General features: G+C 35.1%; 1 protein-coding gene across 1 annotated transcript; it reads right to left on the reverse strand.

Annotated features, from left to right (window-relative positions):
- Positions 1–1,179: 1,179 nt before the first annotated feature.
- LOC147291934 (uncharacterized) lies at positions 1,180–11,039 on the reverse strand. The gene is given in 13 exon segments (XM_086236908.1): positions 1,180–1,360; positions 1,362–1,984; positions 2,221–2,458; positions 2,699–3,052; positions 3,331–4,534; positions 4,833–5,342; positions 5,462–5,829; positions 6,009–6,225; positions 6,311–6,566; positions 7,426–7,753; positions 7,879–9,069; positions 9,411–9,956; positions 10,789–11,039. Coding segments are annotated over 13 exon segments (5,967 nt in total). The 5' UTR covers positions 10,864–11,039; the 3' UTR covers positions 1,180–1,303.
- Between the last annotated feature and the right edge of the window lie 12,455 nt (positions 11,040–23,494).

The raw sequence follows: 23,494 nt of genomic DNA on the forward strand, positions 1-23,494 counted from the left end.
AGGCACTTCTGAACCACATCACGCACAAAATTAAGGATGCCTGCAGAAGATGGTCGAACATCAACCACTATGGAACTTAAGTTGGTATCTTCCTCCTGGTACATAAGCCATTCAATAAAACAAGAACTCGTAGTGATAACATAACCTTGAAAGCAACTTTCAGAAAACAAAAGGCGCTCTACAAGATACAAGAAGCAACCAGGTGATATGTAGTCATAAACCCTCCAGTTTGCAGTATAAGTTTCAATTAGAGCTATATGGAACTTCCGCATAACAGACACCTCTCTCAGTTCTTGACGGGTATTAACAGGTCCAACATTCCCATAGAGAATCTCAACAAACTCCTTCCATGGTGGGCTGCAGTCCAGCTTTTTCACAAGATTTTCATACAGTCCATCACCATTCAGCTTACCAGACCCGAGAATAACCATTACAAGCCTTCCAATTTGCCCATAAGACAGCTTGTTCTTCGAGCTGGTATATTCAACTATTACTTGTTTCATCACACTCTTTGAAGCATTGGTTCTTCTAAGAGATATTATATTATGCCTCAATGATTTCCTCCAATCTAAAGGAAAAATGCAAGCAACAAAACTCTCAGTGGAAAAAGTTACAAATCTCTGCAGTGTCTCGGCATCTTGATACCTTCGCTTCAAACATTTGGACTGCAAAAGATATATCGCAACCTCATATATCTGGGTCAAAGACCTGCTTTGGCAGAAGATTGGATCTGAATTCTTGATTGCAAACTTGTAAAGCACTTCAAGCTTGTCTAAAACCTTCACACCAACAGAGAGCAGTTCTGAACTCCAATAATTCTGAGCGGCCGAAACAAGCTGGTGAAAATCAATAGAGACCAACTTCCCATGATTCCGGAAATATCTTTTGTCCAGACCTCGAACCCAATCAGCTCCGGAGATGAGTAAAACATAGACTGGACTCAGATTATGATATAGCCTCCACACTCCTAAGTAATCAAAACAAAAGTCTCCATAACTTTTGTGTTCACTAACATCATGCGTTTCAAGGCATCCTAGATATTCAATTATGTGAACAATTTTATCCTTCCACATATTCCAAAAGCAAACGAGTGAATCTATAGAAACCTGGTTTTTCGATATTCTGTCTTCTGAGCACTTTATCAGATCAGCAATCAATTCTTCTTCCCACAAATACTTATTCGCGTTTGAAGAAAGATGAGCATCCAATATTTTACGAGCACATAACAATTCACCTCCATTGCTCTTATGTTTCTGACAAGCATTCATATGATTTTTTATCACAGCCAAGTTACTCTGCCCACTTAATAAAATGTCAACCTGAGTGCAAACAAACTCATAAAATTTTTCTGTCTCATTCTTAGAAAATGACTTGGCTTTTGATAAAAGCTCCTCCATTTGTGAAAAATTCTTTATGGGCCAGCCCTTGCTGCCATATGACCAAAGAGAGTTAGCAAGCACATAGAACAGAATATGTAATGATGCTTCTCTGGACTTGCCTGCCTTTTCAAGGAAATCAGCTACGAGCAGACTCTCTCCTTTTAGCTTTGCGATGTCTGCAGCTTCAAGATAGTTTCCAAATTCTTCTTCCAACAAAAGAAGTTCATCAAGGCTACAATATTTCTTCAAAAAGTTCCGCATCAAATTTATAGAATCAAAAGCTTTAACAAATTTCATCATGGATCTGTTATCCTTCAACTCATAATAGTGCAACGCACAGCCCTCTAGAAATTCCTGTTCAATTTTATCTATTCCTTTTCCTCTTCTAGCCACAGCATAGTTCTCTATTGCATGATGTTTCCAATAATTAATGTATTGCAAACCCACTTCAAATATTTTTCCTTTGGCACAAACAGTCAGACACTCGGAGAAAAAATTGCCCTTAGCATATACATCTGCAGCATCTTCATAGCATCCTGCTAGATAAAAGCATTCTCCAGCTCTTTCCAGTTCGGACTCACCAAATTTTTCCAAATAAATCCTAGCTGCACCAATATAAGATAAAGGTTTCAAAAATTAAGTGGTACACAGCATTACAGGCAAAGATTCAATATTTCAAATTATACAAAGAAATAAAACTTTGTACTTGAGACAGGCAATAAATATGAAGGTTCAAGTCCAACAAATAATAAACTGAACGTTATCAACGGAATGCTATTGCCATTTCACTGTCATATAAATGGCTGGCAGGCAAAGGACAGCTGTTGTTAAATAGTCATACCTGCTCTTTCATACTCCCCCAAATCAGAAAAACATCTAGCAGCAGAATCTGCCTTGCCTATAGCATCAAATATTTCAGCAGCTTCCCTAAGAATGGAATTAGCTACTTCAGGATTTGACATTCGCATAGAGTCAGCGATAGCTTTAAGGCCAGCAGCTTTGGATCTTCTTTCCCAATAAGTATCACCAGCTCTTTCAAAGCACATTGTGGCCATTTCATAATTATGTTCACAATATAGCTGCAATAAACAAATAGAATGAGTTAGATTAATATTATACAACATAATGGTGTTACAACACAAATGATTATGATGCTTATACTGGCATTGATGATGGTAATGATCAAAATAATAATAGTGACAATAATAATAAATAGTATAAATTAGCTGCTACTACAACAACAATGCTTTTAAAGTTTTTTTTTTTTTTTTTTGGCCAAGAACAATGCTTTTAAAGTTACATAGAAAAATTAAGCAAACCTTAATCCCCTGTGACTTCCACTTCTCTGGACTGCTTGCAACTTGTATTGCCTGTGCAAATGAATCATCAAGTTTCCTAACTTGCACAACACATTTCTTCTTCCAATAGTCGAACACAGGCTTGGAGAGCTCTTCTACATTCTCACAAATCCACAATCTCTGTCTTGTACGAGTAACAGCTACATATAGTTGCTTCAGTTCAGAGCATAAAATGTTGTGCTTGGCTTCATTGAAACTTGGAAACCGCTGAGGTAATGTTGAGTCAAGTAAATCTTGTTCCTTCATGTAATCGTATATCACCCTCCATGGATTTTTCGAAGGTGATGAGCCAAAAAAGTTGTACAAGAGTACATCCTTCAGAATGGTCATATATATAAATGTTATCAAGATCCAATGGACTGAATATATCATAATTTTAATAAATATTGCAGCAAGAAACTAATCATTTTCAGATGTGAAGCCAGTAAACTTTCCTGAAAAAACGTAGCCAGAAAATATTTTGCAAGCAAAAGAAAAAAAAAAAAAACAAGAAAAAAGTACAATCTGGTACTCATAAGAGCTTAAATTAAAATCATCAATGGTCATAGCTTTTCTACGATTAAAAATATAAATAAGAAAATTATTGTAATCACCTGAAACTCAAGGCCCTTGCACTCCACTATGGTAAGGACAAGAGCACGCTTCCCAACACATTTGAGAACTTCTTTTCGAGCATTATCATCTCGCACCAAAATCACCTGCTCTGCTCCAAAGCCAACTATATTTCCACCGTCAGTTCCAGTATTTCCAAAAATTTTTATGATGGTATTCTCATTTTCTCCAGATTCAAGCACTACCGGAGCTTCCCCATATATAAAACTGGTTTCCGGTTTTAAAACATCAATAGATAGGGGGAAAAAACGATAGAGCAGTTCCACAATGCTCTGTGATAACTTCAATATACCAGCATGGGTACGAAAGTTTTGAGTCAAATGGAATATTTCTGAGATTTTTCCCTTTTCTTTCCTCTCCTCATGCTTATTGCTTCTTGATTCCGATATAAATTTCTTGTAGAACAGATTTCTTATATCTTGGAACCTAAAATCAATACCCCTTGCAATTGTTTGTGCAGTATCACCAGAAAAAACAAAACCTTCTTCAACATTGCTACACATATGTTTAAACAAAGCAATTTGACTCATCGTAAGATCTTGAACCTCATCAATATAAACAAAATGCATCTGATCACCCTCATATTTTTCATGCCTGAGTCGACGGTGAAGATCAATTACAAAATCAGCCAGATCAAATTCACCATTTTCCATCTTCATTTTCTCATAAACCTGAAATATATCATATACTACTTCTCTATTTTGCTTGCTTAAATTGGAAACCCGGCCCTCCGACAGTTGAACATAATCCTCCCGACTGAGTTTACCATCACCAGCTTCTATGGCTCCCAGGCCACCTTTTATATGCGATATAATCTCTGTAAAGACTCTTGAAGCATCAAGCTTCTTTGATAACTTGATATTAAAATGGGGCCAGTAAGATGAACTAAATCTCTCATAATTGACCTCCTTCGTCCTTATAAATGTCTGCAACGCAACTGATCTTGAACTTCGCAATTTACCAGGAGCAAGTTTTTTTACATCAAGGAATCTCTCAAAGTATGAGCTACCCAATGTTCCATCAAGCATCATCAAGAACTTGTGGAATGTTATAACAAGAGGGTAAGAATTGGGAGGAATATCATGAAATGAATCTTGGATATCCTTAAATTGGGCTTCCTCCTCATCAAAATCATCCATACCAATCAAACATTTTTCAGTTGAATTACTTTCACTGCTTGCAAAGCTGTGGACAAATTAAAAGGCAAAAAAGTTAGTATGTTAAAATTATGCTGCTTCTGGTGGCTGATGTGAAGTTGATAATTACAGAACAATTTAAATGAACTAAAAAAAGAAATATGGTGCATCCAAACCAGAATCTTAATCCCATATTGCTCGTTGTGGCTTATAAGCCAAGAGCCATCAATTTTGCATGTTATGCTCCAAGAATAATGTTTTCTTATGATTCATAATATAATACTTTATAATCACTTGTAAAGATAATAAAGAACAATAACTATCATTTTGTTGAATAACCCGCGCACCTTTTCAAGTGTAGAACATGTTGCTTGATGGCAGAACATAGTTTAGGGCTCACTGTCACAAAAAGCTGGTGTAGAATTCTCTCGTTATTAGCTGCAGGACTCTGATCAACCTTGCTATTTTGAGTACTATAGCATCCTTGGACCGCCAATTGGTACCATTGTTCTTTCTGAACCAATTTCATGGTTAAAACAGTGGTCTTCCCAGTTCCTGACCGTCCAACAATAAAGGAACTTCTATGATAAAGGATAATTTCCATTTCTTCGTCATTAACATCAAATGGAATATCCAATTCTCTACCCTCACGGTCAGACAGCAAGTGGTTCACAACACCAGATGATAAGGAGTAAAATTTCATCAGCAACAAACTCTCGCTGACCTTTGAATTCTCAAAATAACTTCTGCCATCAGAAATGTCAGCAACTAAATCACTCTGCGTCTCAGTGGTGCTAAAATCCTTAAACCGGACAATATCCAAAGACAGTGGCCAGCTTGTTGGAACTTCCAAATCACTGGTCACAAATGACAAAGAAAATCAATAACTAGTTAGATATTCAAAAATGAAAAAGCATTTGTACTTTATATAAATTCAGGCGTATTTGGAAAAAAACTAGGATGCAAAACAACATACCCCTCGAGACATTTCTCCTTGCAGCGATTGATAAAATCATCTGTATATCTTTTCAAAATACCGTCCAGGCGATTTACCAATTTTGGGATACCCTCGAGAGGCAGTATATCCCAGATCTTTAATACTTGAATGTATATTTCCGGTATCGATCTCAAATCTTTTACAATGTCAGTTGCGCAAATAAGATATTGACCTTCAACCTTAAATTGCTTCAAGATCAGTGAAGAGCATCCACATATTGTCTCTACATTTCGCTTCTTAGGTCTCCAGCCACTAGAAAGCTTCAGTAGAAGATGTAGTACCGACTTCTTCAAACGGTTTAACTTCAGTTTTCTGAATGACTTTAGAAAGTTATCACTGAAAAGTACCTAAAGATAATGGATTTGGGGAAGAGAAAAATTTTAAAAAACAAAAACAAATTTAAGTATGTATAAACCAGATAATCCATTTTCAGAACACCTATTGACAAGTTGTAGGAATTTTTTGGAAATGAAAGGGGGGAACAAAGAAAGAAAAGAAAAAAATAAGGAAATACCAAGAGATTTACCTTCCATCTAGCACTTTTGAAAAGTATGCTGTCAGCGTTAAGCAAATCATCAAACTGGTCAAACTCCTTCTTTACCTCTATGATGGTCTTGGCCAAATCCTTGTCTTCATCGGCATTAAAGAAGCATTGACGACGTTTGGCATTACGGACCAAGGGCTCCCAAACAGATTCACTATCAGATAGAGTTCTTTCATTCCCCAAAATCCACAGACAGTGCCTGCAGTCATCAGAGGACCAGTAGTTATTATCACCAAACTAATTAATATGGATGGAAAAGCATACAAGATTACATAAAACCATACCTAGCCCTTGTAAGAGAGACATTAACTCTCTGTGGTTTTGATATAAAATCAAGTGATTGGTGACCATGGGACCGTACAGTGGACATGATAATTATGTCCTCTTCCCCACCCTGGGACCCATCAACTGTCATCACCTTCACTACAAAGCCATCAAGTTTATCATACTTATGTCCAAGTTTGTCCTGAATTGCGACAACTTGAGCAGCATAGGGAGATACTACACCAATACTAAGTTTTTGTTTTGAATCAACCCATTCTGCAAATAAAGAGAAAGCCAAAAGAGTATTAGAAAAGAAGAAAACACAGGCAAAAGAATTTCGCAACCTGTAATTGACATTTATATGCTGGTTTGAGATATAACCTCTACTAAAGACAGGCTTAATGGGTCAAAGACTCAAATGTGAAGGCATGGGAATTTACATGAGAAGTGCTCAATCAATTTTTCTACTTAAAGATTTTTTTTTTTTTTCTTTTTAAAACCCATATAAATGGGATCAGGCACAAATAACAATTCTTCAATGTTCAGTTGTGTTATCCAAAAACCAACACAATTATGATAAAAATGTCTTTGAGCTCCTAAATGTCCAGTCTACCCAAATTTATAATGAAGAGGACATTAAAATAGATTTTAACATTTCTTACAGTTCAATAAATCTTAGAAAATCTTTAACTTTCTCCTATAGATTGATATGAGCTAGATAATTCATGATCTAACATGTGATTTTCTGTGTATATCACCCATTTATGTTTCACTTGCCGAACAATGATATTTTTTTAACCATAAACTCATAAGTAAATGACTACGACGCTACTATTCTACAATGGAACAAAATCTCGAGGGAATCATATTTATTTTTATCAAGGAAATCTAAAATTTCAAATACAACCACTGACAACTAGGCTACTTTTTCATGATGAAAAATTGTCACTAAGGAATATATGTTTTTTACTACTAGGTAGCGTAAAACTTCAAATGAAAACATAAAAGTAATATTGAGATGAGAAATATCCTCTCCAGCTAGACATTGAAAATATTGAGATGAGAACATTAAAAGATGAAGAACATTGAAAATATTGACATGAGAACATGAATATGACTTTCCAGCTAGACATACCTTTGTATAGATTCCGCAGTATTTTTAAAACAATGGCAACCTCGACCATATTCTTTCGACTATGTCCATCCTCATCCTTCTCCTCTCTTCCACCAACTACATTTATAAAAGAATAAGGACCAAACATTGACCCTGGAAGATAGTGCTTCTCATGGCTTCTTCTTTTAACATTTGGAGCATCCAGGATCAGGTTATCATAGAAATTTGAATTGGGGAAGAAACTTATTGAAGGATGCATTCGGTATTGCATATTTAGGAGGTGTTTTGAGTGACCCATTGAACTTAACCTCTCAAACAAGCTTCTTGCAAAACCAGCTTCATGAGAAACCTATAGACAAAAATAAAGTAGATAATAGTTGCATAGGAATAGGAAGTGGAATAAAAATTGGGATAAGAGAAGCAAAGGATAAAAATATATGCACACACATATATGACTAAGTAGCATCAACATACATTGCTATTCACCATAGCTGGCAACTGGCGTTCATCACCAACAAGAACAGCATGCTTCACACCTGGAAGTTGCAGGGGTATTGTTGACTCACACTCTTTCAACTGTGCAGCTTCATCAATAACCACAAGGCTCAATGGCTCCATTTCCACACTATGAAGCTTATATGAACTGGATGCAGTGCAAAATATTAAGGAAGCTCTTTGAAAACAGAATTCCCTTAGTGATTCTTGGTTCATACAATTTGGAAGGGTAAGTTTCCTAAGAGAATCCTTTAGAGTACGTAAAGCTGAAAGGCATTCTCTTCTCCTCATGCACAGAAGAAATGAGTTATCTACAAATGACTCAGACATATCTTCAACTTCAGAAAAAGAGAAAAGGTCTTCCAGTGACTCAGAAACAACATTGCCTTGAAACAACAATAATTCAAAGGACTCAACTAAGTGGATAAGTGAAACCATGCTTCGGAAAATCTGTACCGAAATGTAATTTTTGGCTATATGGGTACAGAAGGTAGAAATACAAGATCTTAGCGGTAATGCAGCAGAAACAAATCCATCCCTGAAAAATTCAAGAAATGTTTTGCACTTCCCCTTGCTAACTTCAGTGTCACTTCTGCATTCTTTCGCTTTCATTTCACGAACATTAATCTCTTCTTTTTCTTTGGTTAAGAAAATATGGTACTGAGAAACGCAATGTTCAAGAAAACCTATCATGGAATCAAAGCAGTTGCTCCAACCAGCCCGTGGCCCTAAGCATTCGGCGAGCCTTTCAACACGGTAATCCAAATATATGTCTTTAATGTCTTGACCAACTTTGAGTCGATCATTATTCCCAAATAGAAGAATTTCTCCCAGAGAGCAAAACAAATCATTGGAACCTGCTTCAGTCACCATCTTTAGAGCTTGAGAAGCAACTACAGTTATTGCGACATTTGTTGGGGCACAAATAAGAGTCCTATAATTCATCCTTAACAGGGTAAAAAGCAGAGTAACGATGGTTTTAGTTTTTCCTGTCCCAGGTGGACCCCATATAAGTTCCAGAGCAGACTTGGCATCACAATGTAGCATTTCAAGACAGGCCAAAACGGCCCCAGTTTGGGACTCATTCAATCCATACGATAAGCTCTCAACTAACCTCTTGCCCAGGATGTCATCTTTCTTTTCAATACAGAGATCAGAGTTTTTCTGAGCCTGTTATCAAGCATAAGATTCAGTCAGTCCTATGTGATTACTTCAGTAGAAGAATTGAGAGTACATAACTGGTGCTGTACAGATATACACAATAAGCAGGAACATTGTTCCAAAGTTGAGATAAAATATCATTTTTCTTCTTACACTTTAAATGGCAAAACATTGTGTCGAAAATACAAATGAATAAAGTAATTAATACGCTGAGTGTTTTGTATGATGTTGGTGAGTATTAAATTATATCTTGCATTATGCATGGTTCACATACCATGAATAGCTCCAATGTTAGTGAATGTAATATTAACTCTAAACAAAAACAACAGTATTGATCCTTAAGGTCTTACCACATAATCAGTACATAGAACTTCCTTGAAAATCTTCAGATTTCTGGACATGTGCAATGATTTCCATATTCTTCCATTAGTGGTTAAATTCACCAAGAAAACCACAAACAATGATGTCTGAGTGCTATTGTTGACTTCAAACTCTTTTAAGGCCTTGACTTTAAAACGAATAGGAGAACTATCATCCTCATCCTCATTTTCTGAGACATTAGTGACTGATACAAAAGCCCATGACCTCCCTACCCTTTGTAAATCCGAAACAGTTTCAGGTTTAGACTCTGCTAAGACAAACAGATCCCTAGGCAAAGTTTTGTATGGTTCCTTGCCACGATCACTGAACCGGTTTCGCCACTCATCAACCTGAATATCATATAGCTTTGTTCCACATGGCTCGGATTCTTTAAAAGCAACTACTTTAGCAAAAGGTGCTCTGTCAATAGTTTCCATACTTGAATGCACTTTAGCTCGAGTTTCTTCCAATAAAGGATATACATAAGACCCAAAATAATGCTGAATTGACCGGAATGATTCAGGAATCTTTTCCACCTAGAAAAAAAAAAAAAAAAAGATCCAAAACAAGTATTGAGGGAGAGGGAGAGAGAGAGAGAGAGAGAGAGAGAGTCAGTACTACTTGTTTGATAAAGCTATGGATAACATTTCATGAGGAGAAGATAAAAGCTCAAATAGCTTGTATCCGCAGTCCTTGGAAGCAATAAAGTGCTAACCACGGCATGAGGATGTCTCATGTCTCATACAAGATATGTTGTAAATCATCTCTTAAAACACAGAAAAAGAATACCACAAGAAATTATGTCTTGAGAAGCATGTCTGATCAAGCGGGGTTCCATATTATACTTGTAAACATCTTGGTAATTGGTACCATAAGATTCATAATAATAGAATTGAGGAGGCTAGTAATCCAACATTATTTTGTCAAAATATGAATTTTTTTATTGAATTCTAAAGGTTTAGTAGACTTTATATATAGAAAATTATATATGCATATTTCATACAATTAGCAATATATACTCACTTTCCATTTTACCATTTGCCCATTTTGGTATAAAGGCAAATTAGAAAACTGAAATGGGCTTCTGCCTGACTGTGTCAAGGCTACCAAAGAAAAGTGCGATACTTTGAAAAGCAATCCTCCTTCCATAGTAAAACCTCTACTGTATGAATTGCTTATTAAGGTTGTAGAAACTTTTCTTTTTGTGGTTCTTTCTAACTAAGCATTCCAAAAAAAAGCTTCAATAACAATCTCATAAAAATTTTCACACAGACTACAGAGCAGCTAGATAAGAAAATAAGAAAATACTTCCTTTAATTAACAAAGACACGAGGAGTAGATTTTATTAATAAAAGTGGAAGCAAATACCTTGTTCCTGTAAAGATCTTGGTTGAAAATGTCTTCAAGGGACCAAGAAAACACAATATCAGTGAAAGGGTCCATTATCTCCTCTCAATCAGACTGAGTCACTCTACCTCTGTCTCCCACGCTAACCTTCTCTTATCTGCACTCAATATAAAGCATGAGATTGTGAACCCACTTCACAGAAACACATTTGAAAGCATGAGATTGTGAATCCGCTTCACAAAAACGCATTTGAAGGGAGATAAAAGAAATGGGATTGAAAGAAAAGGAACTATGAAAATACAAGAAGTCAAGGAATATGCAAAAGAATGTGTACGAGCACTGCCATGCATTACAGAAAAAGTAAGAAACATGCAATTTAAGAACTTGTAGCTTTCACCAAAGAAGCCAATTCCATTCAAGTTGTAAACAGAACTTTAAAAAAAGAACTTGTAGCTTTCACCAAAGAAGCCAATTCCATTCAAGTTGTAAACAGAACCTTAAAAAAAAGAACTTGTAGCTTTCACCAAAGAAGCCAATTCCATTCTCTTTTATTTTTGGCCTCTAAAGCCAATTCTATTCTGTTTACAAATTCCATTCAAGTGGTAAACAGAACCTTAAAAAAGAAGGTTTTCCACTTATTCAAATGGTCCGAAAGTTTCTTACTTTTTCTTTTTAGGGGAGCAAATGAAAAGTTTTCCACTTACTACTTACAGGGGAAGTTATTTAGATCAATTGGCTGGTCCGTACTCCGTATACTCCGTACTATCCCCCTTGACTAGTTGACCTTATTTTTTGGATAATTTAATTAAATAATCTTTTTTTATAAAGTCCAATTTTAGGCTCTCACTACTTTTAAAATTCACGTATTTTTTTTGTGTTGACCTTATTTTTTGGATAATTTAATTAAATAGCTTTTTTTATAAAGTAAATAATTATAAAGTCCAGTTTTAGGCTCTCACTACTTTTAAGACCCAGGTATTTTTTTGTGTTTGAAGGAGAATCAGTTATACCAAACCGGTCCTTTTTTTCGTTCTCTGTTTCTTTCTCCGTCTCTCTCCCACTCCCACTCACTCTCTCATTTCTCTTATTTCAAACTCAGCACCATTCTTTCTCTTCTCCCTCTTCACCTCTCTCTCTCCTTGATGCATCGTCGTCTGACCATGGATGGCGGCGAGACCCACCCCTCCATGCTCATCTCTCTCTCCTCTTCCTTCTCATGTTCCTATTTAGAGGTTAGATATCATTATTTTTTACTTAAATCCCTACTTTGCTTTCTGTTGACCTTGTTTTAATGTGTTCTGAATGACTAAAAGTCTAAAACTGATCTAATTACTCTTTTTTATTCTTTTATTGCTTATGATTTTTGGTCTTGTTATAATATAAGTATTGTATGCTTATTTGATCCTGATTTACATGTTACACTAGCATAATTTGACATTTTATTATCAATATCATTCTACAATATCTTTCTGGTCCATATTCATCTTATTAGGGGGGCAATCAAGTTATGGTGTCAGGGGGCGATGGTTGCTGCACTCTAATATTTATAGATGGTTATCAAAATTTTCATTTATTCATTGATTTTATGTTAGTTCTTTTGGTACATCTTTGATGTTGCGCTAATCTTCTTGATTAAGAATTTGACACACGGTTGTTAAGAAGTTTCATTTTCTTTTTGATTAACAATAACATATTGTTAATGTTCAATAGGAGATTGTCATTGCCAGACAATAGCAACAGGTGAATGTCACTGCCAGACAGTAACAATAGGTGATTGTTATTGTCTGACAGTAACAATAGGTGATTGTTATTATTAAACAATAATAATAGGTGATTGCCACTGCCAAACAATAGCAGTAGATGATTGTTACTATCAAACAATAACAATACATGATTGTTACTGCCAGACAGTAACAATAGGTGATTGATAATCTGTCTTTTAACAAAAAGGTTCTTGAGTGCATTTTTTGTCCACTTCCTTAGAAGATTAATAATTGAACACAAGATTTGTTATGATTTCTGTAAAGAATAAACATGTGACTTAAATTAGGAGTCCTATTAGGTTGCACAAGTTTTTGGTAACTATAAAGTATATCTTCGGGTGGTTTATCTGGTTTGCAACTATGTTTGAGTTATGGTAAAGACAGAGGCAATTTGTCCTACGACTAGGCTACTAATTTAGATATTACTATCATGTGCCCCTCGTGGCTTATTCTGATCCTATGCATGAATGCATCTGTACTTTTTGTGGATGGTAATGTCTATTAAAAACTTATTTTGTGTGTCATTACTTATTGTTCTTTTGGAGACGGTGCTATTAGATATGGATCAATCTTTGTAGTCTAAGTATTATAAATTTTTGCAAGCATGTTTATAAACTGGCCAGGCAACACCAGAGTCATCCTATTTTTTGAGCTATTATTTTAAATCTTCTTCATGTATCTAATATAATGTTCCCCCATCTTCTCTCATATTCTTTTGCAGAAATAGGAGGAGAGTATGTTTTTGTGAAATCTATTGGAAATCTCTCGACTTTGTTTGATGTAAGGGGCTACAACGGCATTAAGTTATATCCGGAAGTTTCAAGTTATTTTCTTTTTTCAACGGAATTCTGATTCTGTTTTAGTTTGTTTTAATTGTGTCATAGGTTTATAATTTCATTTGGTTGTTTATACTTTCACAAGGATATTGTATTAGGTTTAAATTAGGCTTAATTACAATTTACCCATACAAACTATATGGGTGATTTCAGGATGGTCCACAAACAAAAAAATCTTTCAAGCGCATCCACCAACTCTCGAAAATCATGCAATGTTAGTATTTCCGTCAACTTTTCCGTTAAGTGCCAGCATGGAGTGCCACGTGGATTTTTTTTAAATAACGTGGAATGCCACGTGGAGATAAAAATAATAAAAAATTACAAAAACATTTTATAATATTAAAAACTAAGACTAATTAAAAACTACAAAAATTTAAAAAACAAAAGAAAAAAAGTTCCCTCACCTCCCATCCCTCCCACGTCAAGCCATGCCAAAAAAAAAAACAATTAAATATTCTTTTCGTCTTCTTCCACCTACAGCAACCCCATGGCCACCGATTTCTTCCTCCCTCCTCCTTCTTCTTTTTCTTCAGCCACTCACACACATACACACCACCCACCACCCACCACCCACTCACACTCTCTGCATATCACACCCACACCCACTCGAGCCACTCCCTTTCCCCCTCCCCCTCAACAGTACCACAAAGAACGGCCCCAAACCCTCAAAACCATTTGCAACAAAAGTTCTCTTCTGTATGAATTGCCACCGCCCAACCCACCGAGAACAACTCCACCAAGGTTCTATAACCTGATCCGCGACCACCCACATCCAAAACCACCACCGACACCGCCAAAACTACCGAGCACAAGTCAGAACCAAAACCCCAACTCTATCCACCAACAACAACGTTTTAGGGTTTTCTAATTTCTATTGTTGAATGTATATCGTTTTATCACAAGTGGGTTTTCTTTCCATTGGGTTTTTGGTTCCATATTAAAATTGAACAAGAACACAAAAATAGAGAGAGATAGAACAATGAAATTGTGCAAAATATGTCAAATTGTTCAAAACCTAAACTCAAATAAAAACCCAGAGAACAATGAGAGAGAGAGAGAGAGAGGAAGGGAGGCATTGGCATGGTTGACCTCCACATCGACCGCGACGGATTCGGCGATGGCGACGTTGCCAAGCTTCGCATCAAATATGAACAACCTCATTAGGAACTGGAGGTCGGCAAGGCCGTCTCTCTCTCTCTTCCCCTCTTTCATTGTTCTCATCTCAACAGATATGAACGACCTCCGATCTGGAGGTCAGTGACTCGGCAATGGTGCGAAGACAGAGAGACAAGGAAGGACAGAGGGAAAGTGAGAGAAAGGAGGGAAAGAGAGAGAGGGAAAGAAAAGAGGGAAGGAGAGAGAAAAGGTGGCTGTGTAGGGGAAGAAGAAGGAGGAGGAGGAAGAAGGTGTGGCTGTATGGGGGAAGAAGGAGAATTTTTTTTTTTTCTGGCGATAGGATTGGGAGGTGGGAAAGTTTGTAGTTTAGGTCCATTGATTTTAACTATTAAATTTAAATAACTTTTTAGTTTAGGTACCAAAATTAAATAGCATTTTAGATTAGGTACTAGTTGAAAAGTCAAACAAATTAATAAAGTAAAATGTATTATAATTTACATATATTACATCACATGCCACTACAATAAAAAAATAAAAATAATATTACATCACAAATATTACATTAATTTCTATTATATTATATTTTTTTAAAAAAAAAAATCAATCCAGTCACAACTTAACTGTGACTATCTTGGTAAATTGAAAGAGACAACTCACACCATTATAGTATATATTATTTTGAGTAAAAGTATTGTTTTGACCTCTATTTATATTATATTGTAGTATAATTTCTTTAAAAAAAATTCAATTAAGTCACAACTTAACTGTGACTGTCTCACAACTTAAATGTGATTGTCGTTCAGTCACAACTAAATTTGAAGTTGTGAGTGTCGTACAGTCACAACTAAATGTGAAGTGGAGACTACATTAACAAATTTTCAAGATAATATAAAAGTGTCAAGGGCAATTTTGTGAAAATATTTAGGAGTATAATACTTGGGGTTTGAGTATTATATTTTCGAGTATTCTCAAGGTAGGTTCCACTGTGATGGACCCGGGTTTTGGGGTGTCACAGTTTCCGTCTAATTTTTGTCGAAATTTAAAAATCTTCAAAATTTCCTCGAAATCTGAAATTTAATTTCTTGCCCCCAACAACTTAATTTGTAAATTTACCTAATTGACACATATGGAAAATATCTTAAAGGACAACCCACATTATAAAAAAAAAAAAAAAAAAAAAAAAAAAAAACTCTCCTTACACACCCAACCCAACACTCCTAAACCCCAACCACAACAATGCTAAAACTCTCATTGCACACCCCCTCCTCTCATAACCTCATTTCTTCATCTTTCATCCATTAAACCTTAAGTTTTCTCTCTTTGTTACATATAGGGACTAATATTGTAGAAATACATATTAGTTTTCATGAATGGAGCCTCTACTCATCCCTTATTCGCTTTCAGATGAGGTATGATAGTAATTTTTTGTGTTTTTTGGTCGTGTTTTTCATTTTCTGTTTGCAGTTCGTTCAACGAACCAGTTCCGAACTTTTCTCAAACGTTCGACAAATATCTACCGAACAAAAGTAACATATTCGGTGGTTATCTATTGAATGAAAATTACAAATAAATTTAAAAAAAAAAAACCATTCAGTGACTATCCGCCGAATAAACTTACAAAGTTCGACAAGCATTTGCCGAATTATTTATATATGTTCGGAAGACATCTGCCAAATGAAATTTTTTTATCTGTGTAAATTTGATCTCGTTCGGTAATCACCTGTCGAACTATGGGTATTTTTTCTGCAGATTCCTACCGAACAGAGACATTTTTCTGCAGATTCCTACTCATAAATATACAAGTCTAGTAGTATATTAACGAGGTCGAACCTCAAGGAGTGATGCAAAATGATACACTAAGTTTAAACTTAAGTTAATTTAAAACTAACCTAGTTTGAAAGTTTTGTTGGTTTGTGAGGCAACTTAAAATAAAATGCAACTAAATTAAAAAGCAAGTAAAGTAGATTAAAATAGGATAAAGTAAATAAAGGTGCTAGAATTTAAATATTAAATCTAGAAAGGAAAATAACAACTTTTTGGTTTTAGAAGCTAAACAATGGTATAAGAACCAAGGTTAGAGTTCCACACCACTTATGAACATATTAAATGAGATTTTTAGTAATTTCTCCAAAAAGGAGGCACCCAAGAGTCACTTGATGCCCTCTTACAAAGATAAATATGAATTAAGCACAAAAGTTGAAGATTTATATGGTAGATCTTGATTTTGCTTAGAAAATACAAACTTTAAGCAACTCAAGTGAACCAAAACTAAGGAACAACTAGAGTTAAAAAAAGTTTGTGTTTAAAAAAATTAACTATAAAGCTAAAATGTGGAAAGCGGATCTAACTATCCATAATATATGACATTATGGGTGAAAGATGATCTCTTTCTCATTTTAATATCAAAATCTAGAGTTTGTAGGATCTTAAACAAGGGGGAATTAACATAAAAACCTCACTTAATAATGTTCATGGTAGTGCTTCCCCCTTACCTTGGTAAGGGGGTTTAGTGACCACCCATGAGTTTATATCTTAAATAAAAATAAAGAAATAAAGAAATAAGCATGTAATTTAAAAAATAATAAAATAAATAACACTACTAATAATAAAATAAAAGAACTACATAAAATAAAAGACATAAAGTAAATAAAGGATTAAGAGAAGAGAGAAGAGAGACATAATATTAAAGTTAACCATAAAGTAAAGAAAAGAGAAAAGAGAGACATAATATTAAAGTTTCATTAATTAAAAGTGCAAATAAAAATTACATTACTATTCTCTCTCAAACATCATAGCCAAATGGCTTGAGAGAGAAATCCTAAGAGAATATTAGAAAAATACAAAAAATTAAAGTGTAGAGTAAAAAGATATGGTAAGGGGGTTGAATGCTACCTTATATAGGCAAATTAAGCTTAGGGTAGAAAATATCAGAAGGGGGGGACATGTGGCAGCTTATGTAAGGCTGAGAGGATAGCTGGTGACAGTTATTTGAGATGAGGATCAGCACAAGAGGGCGCTGGAGAGATCCGGAAGCAGCAGGAAGATGGGACACGTGTTGTAATGTGGTTGGTTGAAAGATGATTAATCAACCAAATTGCTGGGCGGAAGGATGCTGGCTGGTCTTTGGTGCGCGACGGCTTGGAGCTTGTGACTTGCGGCTGCATGGGAAGATGTGAGAGAGAGAAGATAAGAAGAAATGGGGATGCGGCTCAAGGCTTGGTGGCTTAGAAGTGGCTCAGCTCACATGGGTGTGGAATGAAAGAAATGGCATGCGGAAGAGAGAGAAGGGGAAGCCTGCCCACGTGTCGCCATCTAAGTGGGTGATGGGTTTGATTAATCAAAATGAAGAGAGGTTGTGTGCTAGGCGGAAGGAAAGGAAGAAATGTGAGGCGCCATGTGTCGCTTGCTAAGTGGGTGATGGGTTGATTAATCAACAACAATTGGCTAGAAGCTTTGCTGGGCGGAAGAAAAGAATGACTCCTGTGACTCTTCAGCTTCCATTTGAAATGGGCTGGGCATGTGCATGAATTTGTGCCACTGCAACTTCATTTCTTCATTCTTTTATTTGGGTTTTAACTTTAAAAACCTACAAAACACAAATAAAACTAATTAATAAAAATTCTAATTTTTAATCTAACCTAAAAATAAATGCAACCTAATAAAATTTAAGAAATAAGACAAAAACTAATAAAACCCACTAATTAACTAAATAATAAAAATAAGAATTAAAACACTAAAAATTGCTAAAAGATATAGACAAAAATGTAAGATTTTAAGGATAAAAATTATATATTAAAATGAGCTCAACAACAACAAAAGAGGCCTATAATAGCATTTAATTATAGCATTTTTTCAAAAGTGCTATTATATTTAATATAGGGCATAAATTCAATTTAGACACATAACTATATATGCTATTTCAATGAGGTCCACGAACTTTCAAATATTTCAAATATACACCTGATTTATTATGTAAATTGAAAAATGAAATTTTGTCCATCAATTTATTGAGAGATCAGTTAAATGTCAGCTTGGCTTTTGCTAACGGGGATTAATTGGCGACGTGGCACCAACTCAGCATACATTTCCCGCCAAATGAGCAACACATGTCCACTTGACACGAGCCCACACACCCATCACCTCTTTCCCGGTCGTCGAATGCTCTCCTGACCATTTAGTCTCCCAAAAACATCACGTTTTCCCCTAAATTCGAATATAAATCTCTCACTTGTGTTCAACGAGCGAGAAAGAGATGATGAGTTTGTGGACCTGTGTCAGGGGCTAGGTGGACCCGTGTCGCTCATTTGGCCGGAAATGAGCGACACGGGTCCACCTAACCCCTGACACGGGCCCACAAACTCTCTCTCTCTATTATTATTAAATTGTGGGTCTGTGTCGCTCATTTGACGGGAAATGTTTGTTGAGATAGCGCCACATCGCCAAGTAATCCCGGTCAGCAAAAGCCAAGCTGTCATTTAACTGATCTCTCAACGAATCAATGGACAGAAATTCATTTTTCAATTTAGATAATAGATCGAGTGTATATTTGAAATATTTTAAAGTTCATGGACCCTGTTAAAATAGCTTATATAGTTATGTGTCTAAATTGAATTTATGCCTTAATATAATTATAGCATTACTTTTTAAAAATGCTATGGGCCTGTTTTGTTTTATTTTTTTTCTTTTCAAAACTCCAAAGAAGAACAAAGAAAGTCGATCTCTTCACTTTCTTACTTTCTCACCCCAGTTGTCACTGTCTCTCTCCCTGCAGCCCTCTCTCTCTCGTCGGATCCACTCTTTCTCGCCGCCCTCTCACCACCATCACGTCCTCTTGCCACCATCACGTCCTCTCGTCACCCTCTCGCTACCCTCTCGCCACCATTGTGTCATCTCGCCACCCTCTTTCCACCATCGCCTCTTTCTTTCTCACCCATCACTCTCACTTAGTCACCCATCGCTAATTTAAGAAGGTAATTTCTTTTAGGGTTTCTATTTAGGGATTTAGGATTTAGGGTTTCGAATCCCAAAGTCACCATCACACTTGGTTGCTCGATCTAGTCAGGTACTTTGCTTCTTACATTCTTACATTTTCTATTGTTTCTGCACAAATTTCATGTTGTTAATTTTCTTGCATAGAATCTGAGGGGGAAGGGGAAGTGAGCATTTTGTAATTTTCCACATGATTCAGCTCCAAAATTGAAGTGTGGACCGTGTGGTGTTAGGTTTAATTTCTTTTTGTTTTTCTTTTTTTTCTGTTTTTGAAATGAATGAGCTTGAAATTCCTCGTCTTATTTAGCTGTTTGTTGTGAAGCTGAAATAGTTTTATGTTTGCTTTGATAATTTGATGAATTTTTGGGTGGATTATATCTTAGGCTGAACCGATTTGAATGAGAATTTGTGTGGTTGTGTGTGCACTTAGTTTCTTATTTTTGGAAATGTTTCGTAGGTTGTGGAGAGGGGAGGATCTGTATCAGAGTCTGGGAAAGTGCGTGGTGATAGTGGGCTGGTTTCTGGAAGTAAATGATCAATGGGAGACAAATATGCAGGGTTTCTTCAGGAACTTGACACCAAATATTAAGAAGTCATTGACAGAGCTCTCACAAGCTGAAACTAATAAGGAGTCCTCACTAAAAGGCATTTTATAGAGGTTAATTGGACATTTCTGCGAGCATAATATTAAATGGAGACATTTGGTCTCTGTGACTGCAGGTATGCAGTCGTCCCTCTGCTTAGATTTTTTTTTTTAATCTTTTTTAATCAGAAGTCTGTGTAAAGATAGGAGCTTGGTTTATTATTCTCTTTTCTTTTTCTTTTGATAAGTACAGACGTCTAGGTTATAAAAAACTGCCTATAATTAGACAAGTGGTTTATTGCTTGCCTCTAATCAACTTTAGATGATGGCCTTTTTTCACATATATATCATACTAATATAGGCTAATTTAAAATGTGATGATAATTTATTGTTTTGATTTTCAGGAATAAGAAAGAAATCATAAAAAATGAATCCTTTGAAGATTTGTGATTGATATGTCTCATGTTCATATGAATAGATTGTTTAGTTATTGTGGATTGAAATTTTTACCTCATCTGGTTCTAATGTTGATCGATCATGATATGCATTTATATGGAAGATATTCATAAACTCATCTGTCTTCTTAGGTTATTCCAATATTTTGTCTCATGAGGTGTTGTCTTTCATGAGTGAAATCAGTATATGAGTTCATTGGGTCCTCAAATTTTTGAAGACTTTTGAGTAACTTCAATTTATATATGTATGTGCTTTTAAGCAATATATTGTTTTAAACATATATTTCAATATTCTATGTAGTCATCTGCTACTCACAATTGATTGGTGGCACTGGATGAACTTGGACGTGGGACATCAACTTCAAATGGACAAGCCATTGCATAAGTGTCATTCATAATTAAATTTTGTGCATGCTTTTGCCTTTAACAAAATCAGTGGTTGTGATTGATTTCTCTTCAACTGGCAGGGAGTCAGTTCTTGAACATTTTGTTCACAGAGTTCGGTGTCGAGGAATGTTTTCTACCCATTATCACCGGCTAGCTGTAGATTATCATAACAATTATAGGGTATGCTTTTCTTTCTTCTGTGGTTGATTTATTATTTTTCACTTCATAATAAAACATTGCCTGATATAGAAACTCTTTTATGGGGGTGGAATGAATTTCATGGCATCCAATAATGACTGTGGTCAAAGAAAGCCAGAAAGAAAGTTTGGAGAGGTACGTTATTTGATTCTCTTCTTTGACAACCTTCTAGAAATTGGTTAGCATAATTATTTTGCATTTGTTTCCCTAAGGCAAGTTTTTTGTTTGTACATCCAAAAAGAAAGAAAAAGGAAAAATGTTGCAAAGAAAGGTTACTGTACATATCAGAAGTCCTAAACATAAATTCTTTCCAAAGATGAATAGAAACCTTCCCAACTTATCCTTATTTGAGGTCTTTGCTTTTGTATGCTCTTTCCCATTTCTTTAAACAAGAAGATAAGAAAGAATTCCACCCTTCAGATTATGTAGATATATGTTCTACCCTTGATTAATCATTCAAGTAGCACTCAAACCTTTTATACAAATAAACTTGATGTACAACAATTTTTATTGGTTAGCATACGGTTTTTTTATTTGTTTTGGTTCAAACTAGTATTTACCATTCTTTTCTGTCAAATAATCGTCTATGCACATACGGCAGTCTTGTGTTATACATGATCAATAGAAGGCTTGACGCATTATTTTTTCCCATAGGTATTGCTGAATATTTCATTCATTTAGCTATTGATGTTGGTCAAAAGAAAAACAAGAATATGTCAAATCTCCTGGTGAAGTCTTTGAGGTGATGTGAAGTGCTGTTAGTTTTAGTGCAGATGAGGTTAGTTTTTCTTTTATTCCTCTAGTTTGATGCATATGCAAATAATATTTGTTTTCTGACATGTAATCTAATTGTAAGTGTTCATTCCGCTATTTTATTTGCTTTCCATTTGATGGCTCTATGTTATAAATCAATGAGGTGACCATCATTGTTCAAAGCATATGTTGTTGTAATTCATAGGAAACAAGACACAAGGTATTTATGGTTATAATATTGATTAAAGGAGAAAAAGGCTTTTAGTCAGTTATTTAAGATCATAAATAGTTTCCCCATTACATTAAGCAGTTCTTCCCTGCTTTAAGAAAAGAGAAATTAAGTAGTTGAAATATAGAGGCAGCATAAGTTAAGAATCATACATCTCTTTTTTGTCTTTGTTTTATAGAGAAGTCAAAAGTTACACATTTTTTATTATCTTTGTTGTTGCTTGGTGAGTTCTGAACGGATAATATGTAGTGACAAGGTTTGTGAATTGTATAGTTTTCTGTTCTTTGAGTTCTGCATGTAGGCTTGGTGTTGTGAAGTGCTATTTGCCTCTAAGACATCTATTAATTTATTTTGTTATTTACTTTCCGTTTGTGGTTCTTTGGTTAAATTTTTATTATTCTTTTTAACTATGAAAGGAAATCTAAATAAAAAGAAACAGCTTTATGATTGATATTGTGGTGGACTTGATATAGGTGAGAAGATTAAGTGGGGTATTGAAGCATAAAATTAAGGTAAGAAATATTAAGAACTGGGACATGGAAGTTCAGTTTTTTTGCTTTTTATATGTTTGGCGGAATGAAGTTAAGGTTTGGAGCTAGAAGATACCTTATTAAGTGCTATTAGTCTAACTCATCATTTTGTTAATATAACATATCATCTAAGCATATGAGAACTTAAAATGTACTTTAGCAGAGCATTTTGTATAGATTGAGGTTTATAAAAATGTACCTTAAAATGTTCTTTGGTTTGTGATATAGGAAAAGCAGACTTTGAGTTTTAATTTATTAGTAACTCTGAAAACTTAGATCAATCTGTGAAAAGCTAATTTGAAATTTTTTTTCATTTTTAGTTGTGGTTTTGTGTTGGAATTGGTTAATTCAATATTAATCCTAACTTTTTGATTGCTTTATTTTCATAATAGTAGTATATTAATGTGAATATATAAACTTCTGAGTGAGTGGACATTCATTGGCACATATAGGATTTTTTTTTCAGTTTTCTTCTTTTCTTATACCATTTGATACATCACAAATTCGTTGGTCTTTAAGAGGTTCACATATATGTATGTTTTTATTTGGTACATTATAGAGGTAGTCCTCCCTTATTAGCACTACAACCTTTAGTAGATTGAGGGTACTAATGAAACCTATTGTTGACTATTTTTTTTGGCAGTTTGGAGGCACTTGGATATAATTGGATGTTTGCGTTTTGGCAGTTTGGAGTCTCTTGGCTATTGGATGCTTTATTTTGAAGAGAGTTAACAAGTTAGACTTGTTTTTGTTCTTGTTTTTGGTCAGTTATAATGAACGCACTTATATTATGGTTTTTTTGAAAGTTGGTATACTTACGATCCATCTCTTTGTTGTGCAGATTCACCGTCAAACATCAATTTAAAGTTGATGTCATTGTTTTTATCC

The sequence above is a fragment of the Dryas octopetala genome, chromosome 3 (assembly GCF_963921425.1).
Source record: "Dryas octopetala chromosome 3, drDryOcto1.1, whole genome shotgun sequence".
In the NCBI taxonomy this organism is placed as follows: Eukaryota; Viridiplantae; Streptophyta; class Magnoliopsida; order Rosales; family Rosaceae; genus Dryas; species Dryas octopetala.